The 15,230-nt window shown below is 31.4% G+C and overlaps 1 protein-coding gene across 2 annotated transcripts in view; it reads right to left on the reverse strand.

Annotated features, from left to right (window-relative positions):
* The window catches only part of LOC127286839 (paired mesoderm homeobox protein 2A-like), a 28,765-nt gene extending 21,572 nt beyond the window's left edge, over positions 1-7,193 (reverse strand). The window contains exons 1-3 of one of the 2 annotated variants that reach the window (XM_051313451.1): positions 6,269-7,193; positions 5,755-6,172; positions 1,875-2,068 (exon numbers count right to left, since the gene is read on the reverse strand). In XM_051313451.1, the coding sequence (XP_051169408.1) occupies positions 1,875-2,068; positions 5,755-6,100 (540 nt within the window). In that variant the 5' untranslated portion in view covers positions 6,101-6,172; positions 6,269-7,193. Of the gene's footprint in view, positions 1-1,874; positions 2,069-5,754 lie in introns of both variants that reach the window. The other variant, XM_051313450.1, reaches the window with a different exon arrangement.
* Positions 7,194-15,230: the final 8,037 nt, after the last annotated feature.

Here is a 15,230-nt window from a genome sequence, read left to right on the forward strand (position 1 = left end):
AAAAAAAAAAAGAAGGGAATGGAAAGTTCAATTTAAGAAGCACTTTTCTTGGATGTATCTATATTTGGCCTATGAATTACTAAAAGTTCCTTCACGTATCTTCTTTCGCAAGCGCAAGTCGCGTCGTCCCCTTCTTTTGCGCGCACCGAGAAATTTACGATAATCCGTCAAGTGTACAAGGCTATGTAATCCATCAGGTCGCGCGACTGCAGGTGGCCATACGAAAGAAGAAGGGACGCGCGCAATTAAATTATATACCCCCCTTGAGGAAGGAAATGTCTGAGTCTCTCTCTCTCTCATTGTCGGGAGAAAGAGAGAGAAAGAGAGAGAGAGAGAGAGAGAATAACCGCAAAAAAGAATCAAACTTCAAAAATGCACAAGATTTTCAAGAAGTGTGTCTGATATTTATAAACAGCGTGCAAAGTTATACTGACTTTTATTTTACGAGACTTGTGTCACCGCAACAAATATTTCACCTTATAAATTGTGTGCAATAACAAAAAAAAAAGTAGAACTATTTTTAAAAAAATTTATTATATTTCATATATTTAAATTTTTTTTCAAAATTATATTTTGTTGTATTTTATTTTTTTTATTTTTATAATATAATGAGGCAAGAAGTAAAATTTTAGGTTATGTTTATGATAGTTATACCCTAATTAAGAGTTCCTTTTTAATAATATAAAATCAGTTTTTATTTTCGATGCAATAGTCAATATTTTGTATTAAAAGTTGATTTCCCCCTTGTTTAGATATTTATTTAAAACTATCATAAACATAACCTAAAATTTTTTTGCTTTCCTTTCATTAGAGCGCGTCACATATACTAGACACACCTAATTTAATAAATATTGTCCTTTCGGTTTGACGGCATTTTGAAAAGTCGTGACACTTCTACAATAATTTTACTAGTTCGTGGCGTATAGTTTAAGGCCAATGCACAATATTTTCGCAAACATGCTACATGAGATAGAAAAAGATACATGTATATTCCTATCTTTTTCTATTTTATGCCTATATAATGTTCGCGAATCTATTGTGCGTTGGCCTTAAATTATACACCTCGAACGATTGGTTGCCATTTTCCCCACTCGCCATTTGTCATAATTCTCGTCAGCTACCGCACCCTGCTATAATAAAAATTTACTATCTTTATATTTAAAAATTAAAAGTTACTAAATTTTCATTAGAGCAGGGTGCGGTAGTTGTCGAGAATTACGACAAATGGCAAGTGGGGACAATGGAAACCAACCTTTAGTGACTTTATAGTAATTTTTAATTTTAACAATAAAGTCACTAAATTTTCACTAGAGCAGGGTGCGGTAGCTGACGACAATTATGACAAATGGCGAGTGGGGACAATGGCAACCAACCGAAGGAATAAAATAATTATAAAAATGTCACAACTTTTCAAAATTTCGTCAAACTGGAAGAACAGTATTTATACAAAGACAATAATATATATCTGCTGATGCAAAACTGAAATACCATAAAGGTTGGTTTCCATTGTCACCACTCGCCATATTTATAATAATTCTCTTCAACTACCGCATCCTGCTCTAGTGAAAATTTAGTAACTCTATAGTAACTTTTACTTTTAACAATAAAGTCACTAAATTTTCCCTAGAGCAGGGTGCAGTAGTTGACAAGAATTATTTTTTAAATGTTACACATTATGTAATTATTTCTACCTTTCAATGTGAATCAAATTTTCTCGAATTTTTTAATCACCATATTTAAAAAAAAGGAAACATAATAGGCAACATAACCTACAAAACAAGTTGCACGTATTTCAGTTTTGGCACGCCAGAATAAATATTGTTAAGGATATTAAATTTTTTTTTGATCATTAATATTTAGAGCGATTCACGTACCTGTACTCTGGCTTCCGTTAAATCAATTTTCATTGCTATCTCTTCTCTAGTATAGATGTCAGGATAGTGCGTTTCCTGAAAGGCACGCTCGAGTTCTTTGAGTTGCGCAGACGAAAATGTCGTTCGTATCCGACGTTGTTTTCTTTTTTCCGCAAGGCCATCGTGACCGGTGTATGCTTTATAACTTAAACCACCTAAAATGAAAAGAAAAATCATTAATAAAAAAAATTCAAATACCCATACAATATATAAAATAATAAAAAAAATTGTATTTTATCACTTCCAAAAAATATAAATATAACTTGATTAAAATCAAAATGTGACTTACATGAAAAATAATTGATGTTAATTATTCGAGGTGGACCTAATACGACATTTTGAAACGTCATAACACTTCTATAATAATTTTATTACTTCATGGCGTAATGCATCATACGCCGTATGAACTAATAAAATTTTTGTACAAGTATCACGACTTTTCAAAATGTCAAATCGGAAGTGCGTATTTTACTTATCCACAAAAGATATATTAATTGAATTTTGCTTCAAAAAAAAAGGCAACACTTTTTCCAATGCATTAAGAAGATAAAATCTAATTAAAATTCAATTGAAACTCGATGTATTATTTTTATTTATGCATCAAGATAATTGCATTTTGAAATATTAAATACAAATGTAAACTGCAATTAAGAATGCAAACATCGTTATACTAAAAATTTAAATACAAATGATAAATATTCTAATTTTATTAAAAAAATTTTTGTAATTTTATTGAAATTGTATAACGAATTTTAATTTGTGGTTTCTATCAATTCTATATATAAAATTTTCTATAAATATAGAAGAATTTCGTAATTTATAAATAAAGACTCGCTTAAAACATAAACATATGTTTCGTATTTTCTTTAAAAAAATCACAAACATAACCTAAAATTTTTTAACGAAAAAATTTCCCTTGAGTATGTTACGACTTTTATTTCGGTTGGACAACATTTTTAAAAGTCTCGACACTTCTATAATAATTTTACTAGTTCATGGCGTTTGATATAAAGGTCAATGCACAATAGATTCACAAATGATATAGAAAAGAAGAAAATTTATCCAATTGGATGCATATATATTAAAATCATAACTGTTTCTACAGATAAATGTGAAATATCAAAATATATTATTTTAATTTAGAAATTTTTATATTACAATTAACGTTATACCCTAATTCCAAATACAAATTACATTATTAAATTTGAAAAATTATAATTTTCGAAATAGTTTTACATATATCCATAAAAGTTAAACAGAGGTGCGAGACAGTAGAATATGAATTTAGGAAAATAAAATTTCCTTCTCTCTGGTAATTGTTCGGAAGAAGAAATTCGATGGTTGCGAGGATGGCTGCTTGGTAGGTACAGTGAGGGACGTAACCATAGCAATGACTGAGTGAGAGGGGGGAGGAGGAATGGAAGTTATACGGGATGAGAGGAACTCCAAGAGCGACAGAAAGACAAACACAAAGCGAAAGAGGGAGGGAAAGAGGGAGAAACACGAGAGAGAGAGAGAGAGAGATAGAGAGATACGAAATAGGGATGATGGGGTAAAAAAGGATTCGAAAAGGGATGAAGGAAGAGAGAATATCCCTCCGTCGAGAGGAAATGTTCAGAAGGAAAGAGACAAGAGATCCCATCCATTGATTTTCAGTGCCATCTTGTCGTCGCTTCAACCGACGTTAACTCACAAGTATAATATCTCGTTTTCCTACAGACATTCAGACATGTCTCTGTGACATTCTGTCAAAAATTGATGTTAATTTTAATTTAATTTTTTGTCACATCATCTTGATTCATTTAATTTTATACATATATGGTTTTCTCTTATCGTCGGTATAATTTCCTTTCTTTTATTTCTTTTTTTTTATGGATGTAAAACCAAATATACAATTCCATAATTTCATAAATACTGTCCTTCCGGTTTGAGGTCATTTTAAAAAGCTGTGACACTTCTATAATAATTTTATTAGTTCATGGCGTATGGTATTTACTTTACGCCACGAACTAATAAAATTATTATAGAAGTGTCACGACTTTTCAAAATGTTGTCAAACCGGAAGGCTAAAATTTTGGGAAATTGTTATCTTTTTATAATAATTTTATTAGTTCGTGGCGTAATGTATACACCATATGCCACAAACTATAGAAGTGTCACGACTTTTCCAAAGACGGTCAAACCGGAATAACATCAGGGTGTACTTATACAACAAAATAATATCTAAAAAATCTTTTCTTTAATTCAAGAAAAAAAAAAATATTTTGATTCGAAATAATAAAACCGCGGAGAAATAATTTATATTAAAACTCTCACAAAGTGAAAATTTATTTTTAATTAATGAAATCACTTATACATGAACATATATCCGTGTATTTCTAAAGTAATTTCTATATTAAAGTCTATAAATAAAAATTATTTTTACATGAAACTAACAAAAGGAATAAATTAAGTGAAAAAATGATAATTCGATCATTTTTAAATTTCAAATATAGTATAATATACAAAACGTTTTTATTTAAACGAATCGTTTCCGGATACAATATCTAAAATTTATAGTTTTTTTTTTTTATTAAAAACAAGAAGTATTTTGAAAATTACTTATAAGTTCCTACTAATTAATTATTTACGAATTATATAGCAGCTCGCAATTAATACCAATTTATTATTAAAGTTACTTCTCCCGTTTTAATAAATGTCAGTCAATATGCATTAATTATTACTTCTTCCTTCAAAAAGTCCTGTATAAGAAAAATTCAATTCCCACAATTTTGTTTTTTTAAAGTCAGATATAATTTTGTTGTATTTTTATTTTCTAAAAATAAAATTTTATTGTTTTTCAATAACAATGAAGACATTTTGTTATTAAAATTTTTATGTATTATTCTTTAAAATCGTTTTTTACATAACATTCTGGTTATTACAATTGAAATGTGAATTTCGAAAAAAGTTTAACTCTGAAAACAGTAAGTCATTTTCACTATCAATTGTTATGCTAAAATGACACTTACGGTTTTTCGAAATTCACGATACAATTTGAAATATCCAGATTTTTATAAATTATATATAATTATATTAATATTCTACTATATTTTTCAAAAAACGCGCCATCGAGATCTACTTTACCGACTGTACCTAGATTGAAAACTCACTAAAAACAGCTGAGTATAGAAAATTCTCATTTTATACTTTTGAAACTTTATACGCGTTAAAGAAATCTCATGGGTCTCGAAAACAAAATAAAAATTTACAAAGAAATCTATTTTTAAAAATAAAAACAACTATCAATGCCATTCGGTCGCTTAGACTAATGAAATATTAGCTTTTTATAAATTCTGAAAAAAAGAAATGGCAAGGTTTTATTAAACACAATTGCATAAATGTTGTTCTTCCGGTTTAACGACATTTTACACTTTTGTAATAATTTCATTAGTTCATGGCCTATATCTTATATACATTACGCCACGAACTAATAAAATTATTGTAGAAGTCCTTTCGGTTTGACTGCATTTTGAATAATCGTGACACTTCTATAACAATTTTATTAGTTCGTGATGTACGGTGCGTATACATTTTGCCACGAAATAATAAATTTATTATAGAAGTGTCATGACTTTTCAAAAAGCCGTTAAAGCGGAAAGACTTCTACAACAATTTTATTAGTTCATGACATAATGTAAACGCCGTAAACTAACAAAATTTTTATACAAGGTGTGACGGCTTTTCAAAATATAGTAGTGTCAAACCAGAAGGAATGGTTAATTTAATTTTAATTAAATTTTCTTTAATCTAACCAAATATCAACGAAAAAATAATTGAAGTGTAAAAAAAAAAAAAATACCTTGAAGATTAATAGTGGACGGAAAGATGGCAGCGGAGTGACGATGAACTTCCTGGGACCGAGCGGCCATAACGGAGCAGGTGGTAGCGTGAGAGCCATGATGCGCATGCGCATGAGAGTGGGCCCCATGATGCGAGCCCAATGGATTACCGGCACCAGCCCCACCACTATTACTAGGATACCCAGCCCTGGCCGCTGTATATCGATAAGCCGCCTGACTCATTTGAGAACACGAACTTAAGTCCCCATAACCACATTGCATTTCACTAGCTGCCAATGCACAACTTGAAGCTTCAAAACCAGCCGCCGCTGCAGCCGCCGCTTGATTCAAATACGAGTAGTCCATTCTCACTTGCGGGAGAAAAACACCTCCCGCCACCTGGTGGTCTCACTTTCTTTTCCCCTTCCCTTCCCTTCACTGCATCAGAAAATAAAAAAAAAACAAATTTCCCCTCCGTGAATTAATTATACTATTTTTTCAACTTGCTACCGACGATATTAAAAAAATAATTACCGATCCCAAAGGATGGTAAGGAGCGCACGCGCGCTCGCGCGCTGGCCCTCGACTGAGCCGATTCTATATGAAAAATCGGGGCACACCGGTCTCTTAACCAGAAGAAGCGAGCACGAGAGTTTGTATGGCTCCTCAGTAAGATAACTCGTCTCCACCTCTCCAAACGCAGGGCGAGGAGGTTATGAAGTAATCGGATCAGCGATATCAAATTATTGCGATTATCTCTTGATAGGAAACTTTTTCGTAACCCGCTAAGAGCGGCTGAGACGACCGACTGGTGGGTCTCCTCAAAATCAAATGATAAGCTTAATTCAATAACGGATGGAGGGCGCTGAAGGGCGTGGCCTCCGGGAGAGAGATGGCTTCGCACCCCTTGTGAATGAATTCTATTGGTTGAACCACGACATCCCCAACGAGTACCGCTGCCATCCTCCCCTTAAACGACTCCTCCCTATATATCCAACTACACCTCAACCCCTTCTTCCAAAAATCATCCCCCCATCCATTTCCAGACACACGACCATCATGTTAAAACGAACAACACGCTCTCGCTCACTCTCCCCCCCTCCCGATGATGCCTAATGCTTCCAGCATGCCTTCTCTGCACAAAAAAAAAGAAAAAAAAAAAAAAACGAGAAAACCTCCTCTAAGAAAACTGATTTTAGCGAAATTGTTCTTTCTACGACTTTCCTCATCTTTCCCACACTCACAAGTGTTAGTTTTATGACTCATTTTTGTTCCTTTTTTTCGACCTTCTTGTAATCGTGGAAACGTTATGAGTATTTTATTTTTTCATATATTGAAGCTATATGGATAAGTTTATTGGGTCTAAATTATCCAATTACTTGGAATCGTAATTCTAAAAAAATTGTGAGATAATTCATTTTTGTTGAAATCGAATCATTAAGCGATTAATGAGAAATATAATTAGCAATTAAAGGCGGCGTTTGTACGATTTCTTAAATCTTAAATTCTTTATGATGTTCAATAGGGATTAACAAAAATTGACCCACTTGGCATGGTACACCTAATTTCATAAATGCTTTCCTTTCGGTTCGACGGCATTTCGAATAGTCGTAACACTTCTATAATAATTTTATTAGTTCATGGCCGTATGGTTTATACAGTCGTGGTAGTAAAGGCAGAATAGATTCTTGAACGGGAACGTAAGAATGTGTAAGAGAAGGATAGCAAATATCGTTATTCTTCTCTTACACATGCTTACGTTTGCGTTCACGATTGCCTTACCGTTCAAGAATCTATTCTGCTTAGGCCTTAATATGCCTAACAATTATTTGTCCATTTCTAACACACGACTTGTTATGGCAACACATATGCCTTATATAGAAAAGAACAAAAAGTGTAGGCATATACGGCAAAAACTGCGTATTCGTTATATGGAGGATTTACACCTTTGGTAAAAAAAAAATTTTACTTTGATTTTCCAAAATGCACAAATCTGATTGGTTGTCTATTATCAATCAGATTGTGAACAACCAATCAGGTTTGTGTATTTCGAAAAATGCACTGTGCATGCGTGCACACTTCAACGAAATCTAGTGAATGTTTAGTAACTATCCAGTAATTTTCCAAAAATTTCGGTTGTAACTAGAAAGTTACTAAACATTCATTAGATTTCGTTGATGTGTGACCGTCCTCCATTAAGGCCTATGAGCAGAATAGAAACATAACCGGAATCATAATCTCAAACGCACTTGAATGAAGGAGTTGGAGAAAGATAGACATATTGTTTGTCCTTCTCTAACTCATTATTCCGGTTGCGTTTGCAATTACGATTTCGCGGTTACGTTTCTATTCTGCTCAGGCCTTTAGAGTATATATACGCAACGAACTAATAAAATTATTACACAAGTGACACAACTTTTCAAAATGACGTCAAACCGGAAAGACAGCATTAATGCAATTGGGTGTATAATAATTTATTATTAAAAAATGACTAGTTTTTATTAAAATAATTTTAAAAAATATAAATTTTTGGTCGAATTACAAATTTTAAATTAATCGTTAATTTCTTTAGAATTCTTCATCTTGGTTTCACGGCGAAGAAAAAAAGTTTTATTGAAACAATTTTTTTTTTTTTAAATTTTTTGGCTTCAGAATAAACAAGGTAATATTATTCCAAACAAATTGTTATATAAGCTTATTGCTTGGTAGTAAAATTTTATATTTATACATGAATTCTACATGGGGAGTGGAGAAAATATTATCACCTTTAGACAAAAGAATAATATTGTTATTGTAGATCATAAAGATATTAAGTATCGATAAGGTATATATATATCTACACGTGGCGGATGGAAATTAATTCCCAAACATCTCTATCGGGATTTTACCCTTCAGGAAAAAAATATGTAAACGCACTTGTTGAGGGAGGATCCCAAAGCTTTTGGACACGAGCCGCACTTTACCATGATTTGTGTTCTAATCAAGAATTCAATACACGTGATGGACTTACAAAATTTTCCCCTTTTAGTCTATTTCTCAAATTACATTGATTTTCAGATTTTAGTTATGGCATATAATAATTTATTTCCCCCCACTAAGTGTTTTCATTATTTTTAAATTATAATCGAGATTACATATATATATATTTCTATGTGGAAAAAAGGTTTTACTATATATTTCTTTGTGGTTTAAGAGAGGTTATACGATTCTGAACACATAAAAATTAGATGGTTTTTTTTATAGGAATTTTTTTAACACAAATTTGGCATTTTGGAAAGTTATTACATTTCTTTAATAATTTTATTAGTTCATGGCGTGTTCGGTGTATATACACTCAGAAATAAGATTTCTTTGATTCAAAGAAATTAATTTCTTTGATTTCAAGAAATTTTCTTTGAAAATAAGAATCTTTTTTATTTTAAAGGAAATTTTATTTTGACTGAAAAAAAGCCAAAGAAATTGGTTTCTTTAAATCAAAGAAATCTTTTCTCTGGATATGTACATTAGGCCACGAACTAATAAACTTGTTCTAGAAAGTGTTACCGACTTTTCAAAATAGTGTCAAATCGGAAGGACTTCTACAATAATTTTATTAGTTCATCGCCATAAATTAATAAAATTATTATAGAGGTGTCACGACTTTTCAAAATAATGTCAAACTGCTTCTACAATAATTTTATTACTTCGTGGCGTAAAGTAAATACCATACGCCATAAACTAATAAAATTATTATAGAAGTTTCATGACTTTTTAAAATATCATAATAATAAAAGTGCGCAATTTAAAAATCTTTTATTTCTTCATATATCGAAAACTAGCAATTTTCCTAATGTGAAAAATAGTCGATTAATGTTTCAATATTCAACCGACAGAACATGATCAAAGTACCTGTTTAATTATTAACGTTAGGTAAAGATGAAGCTGCACGTTTGTGTGTGTGTGTGAGTGGATCGGCAACAGTGATATGCGTCTGACATATCGACATTCGGACGTTCAGGGAGGTGTCTAAAGGTAAAGGGCACGACCGGCACGAGATGTCCCGTGGGCTTTTTCGAGAGAAAACAGGGGTCGTCGGGTGCGACACTTGCTCAGCACTTGTTCTCACGAATACAAGAATACTCGAGCGCGCGTTTACCCTCTTTCTGAATCTTACACTCTGGGGAATTCATGGTACACAAAGTGCCACATACGCTGCGCCGCTATACTTTTGATAATAAAGAGCCTAAAGCAATCCCTACTGGAAGAACGTATATTCCACCCCCCCCCTCTTCCCAAAAAAAAGGACTGTAAACGGTGTTCATGCTTCTCACCGTTTTGGACTCGTCGTAATTCATTTTAGTCATTTTATTAACCCCAACTATATCATCAATAAATTATTTTTACTGAAGCTTAGGAAGACCATGATACACTGTGATGTAGTGTGTAAAAGTCTATTACATATCCGTTTAACTTTAGAATTTATACACGCATCCAATTGCATAAATGCTGTCCATCCGATTTGATGATATTTTGAAAAGTCGTAACAATTCTATAATAATCTTATTAGTTCGTGGTGTTCACATTACGCCACAAACTAAAAAAATTATTGTAGAAATTCTTTCAGTTTGACATTTTGAAAAGTAGTGACACTTCTATAAAAATTTTATTAGTTCGTGGCGTAGTGTATAAATTACGCCACGAACTAATAAAATTATTATAGAAGTGTCACGACTTTTCCAAATGTTATTATTTTGTCGAAGAGAAAAAGTTATTGTAGAAGTAACTTAATGTACCTTTAAGGCATTGGTTGGTTTTTATTGTCCCCACTCGCCAATTGTCGTAATTTTCGACAACTACCGCACCCTGCTCTAGTGAAAATTCAGTAAGCTAATAGTAACTTTTAATTTTTAACAATAAAGTCATTAAATTTTTACTAGAGCAGGGTGCGGTAGTTAAAAATAATTATGACAAATGACCAGCGGGGACAATGGAAACCAACTCATTTTTTATAGTTTATCGTACGGATGTCCTTGGGATATCTGGTGGTTTTTTTTTCATGTTTAAATATCCTTAGAGTGAAATCACTTGGTGGCGTAAAGCGTCAAATTTTGGAACTAGATCATGAGTGCAAGAAGGGTAAAAGTATTTTTTTTCATACATATGGTCTAGTTACAAAATTTGACGCTTTACGCCACCATGTGATTTCACTCTAAGGATATTTAAACATGAAAAAAAAACCACCAGATATCCCTAGGACATCCGTACGATACACTATAAAAAATGGGTTGGTTTCCATTGTCCCCACTCGTCATTTGTCATAATTATTGTCAGCTACCGCACCCTGCTCTAGTGAAAATTTAGTGACTTTATTGTTAAAATTCAAAGTTACTATAAGGTTACTGAATTTTCACTAGAGCAGGGTGCGGTAGTTCTCGAGAATTATGACAAATGTCGAATGAGGATAATAAAAACCAACCAATGCCTTAAAGGTACATTAAGTTACTTCTACAATAACTTTTTTTCTTCGACATAATAATATTTAAAAGTCGTGACACTTCTATTATCATTTTATTAGTTTATGGTGTTGTTTAAATTACGCCACAAACTAATAAAATTATTATAGAAGTGTCACGACTTTTCCAAATGTCGTCAAACCAGAAGGACAGTATTTATGCAATTAGGTGTACGAATCTTATATTATTGTAATATAAAAAACATGTTATCAAATTTCATCTTATTTTGACAGATACAGTCACAAACGTGTCCAAATATGTCAAAATGACTATGAAGTTTTAAAAATTCTATATTTGCGTCCCTATATATATGTGCGTGATCTGTAATGCACGAAAATCGTCCCCTTAACTCTGTCCGTGGAGACTCTCTGTAGTTGTACACATTCCCCCCTTGCCCTTTGGTGGTCTAGTACATATGTCCTTGATTTGTCCGGAGAATAATGCTCCTCTGCAAAGTTGATTAAATATTGGTTACCGTGTTCTCGTACCACACCCCATACCACGTGCTGCTACTGCTACTGCTTTGGCCCACAGGAATACAGTGTAATATATTTCTCCATGGGCGAATAATTATTTTTCTCTCCATTGGTTATATATATACACCCGACAACAAAAACAAGCTGATTACAATATTACTGTATGCCATATAGCAAAAAAGGGGAAACAATTTTTTTTTTATGAAAACAACATTGTATAACTATTTATACTGTTTTAAAAAGCGACATATTTTTAAAAAAAATAACGATCTTTAAAATCAAAAAATAGTTTTTAATTTATAATTCTATCTCGAGTTGAAGTTTTATATCTGTCTATGTAGTCTTTAAAATCCTTTTTTTCAACCCAATTGCCTAAAGGCTAACGCAGAATAGAAACGTAACCGGAATAATGATAGTTAGAGAAGGACAAACAATATGTCTATCCTTCCCTAACTCATTCTTCTGGTTACGTTTCTATTCTGCTCAGGCATTAAATGCTGTCCTTCCAGTTTGATGGCATTTTGAAAAGTCGTGACACTTCTATAATAATTTTATTAGTTCGTGGCTTATTGTAATCAACACCATGAACTAATAAAATTATTATAGAAGTTCCACGACTTTTCAAAATGGCGTCAAACTGAAAAAACAGCTTATAAGGCCTAAGCAGAAGGGAAACGTAACCGGAATCGTATCGTAAACCCAACCAGAAGAATGAGTTAGAGAAGGATAGATAGATTGTTTGTCCTTCCTTCCTTCCGGTTACGTTTCTATTCTGCTCAGACCTTTATGCAATTGGGATTTTTTCAATTTTCAAGGACAAATTTCTCGAAAACTTAGAGTGATGGTGCAATACTGATTACGGATTCGTGTTCAGCGTCAAAAAAACCTATAAGAATCACCACATGCTGTCCCAGAAATAAAAAAAATTGAAATTCTTTTGTAGTGTTAATAAAATTTTTGAAAAAAATGTTAAAGTCAACTTTTCAGTGGAAACTTTCCTTCGAAATTTCATTAGAAGCTTAAAAAATATTAATTCATCAACGCTTATTCCAAAAGAGAAAAAAAGTTTCATACCCAACACTACTCAATCTAAAGGGTTCTCTTGCGGAGATGCAAAACAATTATTTTCTTAAAGCAACGACATCTAACGAACAAACTTTTACTTATAGAAAATATGGTAAGGTAGAAATTATTGACTAAATGTAAGCCTAATTTCAAAAATATTAGTGTAAAAATTTTGTACATAGTTTATAAAAAAAAAAGTGTAAATACTATATGTATAAAATTTTTGTTTATTCCTATTATTGAAAATTAGGATGATATTTAGTCACTATTTTCTACCTTATCCGATGTCGATAAATAAAAGTTGGTCCTTAAGATATCGACCGCAAGTGGCCGACTACAATGCTTGTATTAGTAATTTGATTTTAAATATAAGTTTCATTCAAATTTTAATATTGTAAATTCGTATTTATTTTGCTTCATTAATATTAAAATTTTTTGTTGTATGTAAAAATTTGGAAATTATTTTTCATTTATAAAAAGAATTAATTAATTAGAAAATTTTTTAATTCTTTTTTCAATATTTTGCTTCCTCGTGGAGGAAGCTTTGTAGTCCTTTCGTTTATAAAACTTTTCAAAGTGGCGGAAACAAATTTTTTTCTTTACAGAAACATGTTATATGAGATCCTGATCAATTGTCCGGATGTATGTATGTGTGTGTATGTGTATGTGTGTGTATGTGTGTGTGTGTGTGTGTGTGTGTGGATCAAGAAGACTAGAGACGTGTGGATCCATTCTTTGTTTAAAAGATAACTTTAACAGGTTTTAATGGATTTAGATAAAATTTAGTAGGCTCATTTATCATATTAATATCTCAAATCTGACCCAAGGATTTTGAAAAATACTCAAAAAAAAATTTTTTTATAGTCCTTTTCCCAAAAAATTTTTTTTTAATCTAACAAATTTTTAAATAGAAAAATTTAAGGTTATATATAATAAATTGTATTCTTTACGTCAAGACGAATCGATCGATATATATAAAGTATACATTTGAGGTAAATTTAAAGAATTAATAAAAGTTAAAAAATCAAAATCACGTTTTGGCAATAAAATTTTGCTTTCTCCACGAGGAAGCAAATTTTTTTGCTGATCGTAAAGAGGAAGCAAAATGTTCATGTAATGAACATCTGCATTTACAACTTTTTGTTAAGTTTTTTATGCTTTTGGATGCGTTTTTGGTCATAAATAGGGTCTTCCTCTACTCGGATTTGTGTGTCAATTTTTTTCTACACTTTTCGGTGTACTTTGTGCAAGAATATGCAATAAAATCGTCTGCCTAAGAAAAATTGAATTTTTTTGTTAAGTTTTCTATGCTTTTGGATGCGTTTTTGGTCATAAAAAGGGTCTTCCTCTACTCGGATTTGGGTGTCAATTTTTTTCTACACTTTTCGGTGTATTTTGTGCAAGAATATGCAATAAAATCGTCTGCCTAAGAAAAATTGAATTTTTTTGGAAATTTTATTTTGGACCTGGATGACTTTTTGGTGGTAATAGAGGTCTTCCTCTACTCGGATTTGGCTGTCGATTTTTTTCTACACTTTTAGGTGTATTTTGTGCAAGAATATGCAATAAAATCGTCTGCCTAAGAAAAATTGAATTTTTTTGTTAAGTTTTCTATGCTTTTGGATGCGTTTTTGGTCATAAAAAGGGCCTTCCTCTACTCGGATTTGGGTGTCAATTTTTTTCTACACTTTTCGGTGTACTTTGTGCGAGAATATGGAATAAAATCGTCTGCCTAAGAAAAATTGAATTTTTTTGGTGATCGTAAAGAGGAAGCAAAATGTTCATTTAATGAACATTTGAATTTACAACTTGTTTTTTTAACTTTCCGTCTCCTTAAAATCTCCATTTTCTTTTTATTTCACATATTTGAACCGTTTGCCGGAAAAACGGCTTAAGTCGATTTTAGACATTTTGTGAAAACTTAAATTTAAGATTCATTTATGAGTTATAACAGATTTAATGTATTTTAATCCGCATTTTCTATTCCTCTACAAAGGTTTAATACTAGTTAACAAAGTTTCACATTAAGAGCTATGATTTAGGTATTATTATTAATTTAAAAAGTAAACAAACATAGAATTGCTAAGTTATTTTTCGAAAGACCAAATAAAAAATTCAAAAAATAATTGTTTTTAGTCAGAAATAGTTATATATATATATATATATGTCACAAATAATTTTTTGTTACTTTCTTATAGTCTTTATTTGAAATTTATAAATATGAACAATTTTTTATTTGAAATAAAAAAAAGGTTTATTTATTGTGTTTTCTTTTCTAAAATTTTCGTGTTTTTTTTTTTACTTTTTATAATAACTGACAAAAATTTGCTATCTGTATGCCTTTTTTTTATTAGAATTTTTTTTTTTATTAATAAAAAAAGAATTATTTATTGTATTAAAACATCATCTGCTACCTATATAAAATTGGAGTAGGATGAGAGAAAAATAACTGCAAGTAAAAAA

This window comes from Leptopilina boulardi, unplaced genomic scaffold, assembly GCF_019393585.1.
Source record: "Leptopilina boulardi isolate dan_hultmark-lab unplaced genomic scaffold, ZJU_Lbou_2.1 LbouV2_362, whole genome shotgun sequence".
Classification (NCBI taxonomy): domain Eukaryota; kingdom Metazoa; phylum Arthropoda; class Insecta; order Hymenoptera; family Figitidae; genus Leptopilina; species Leptopilina boulardi.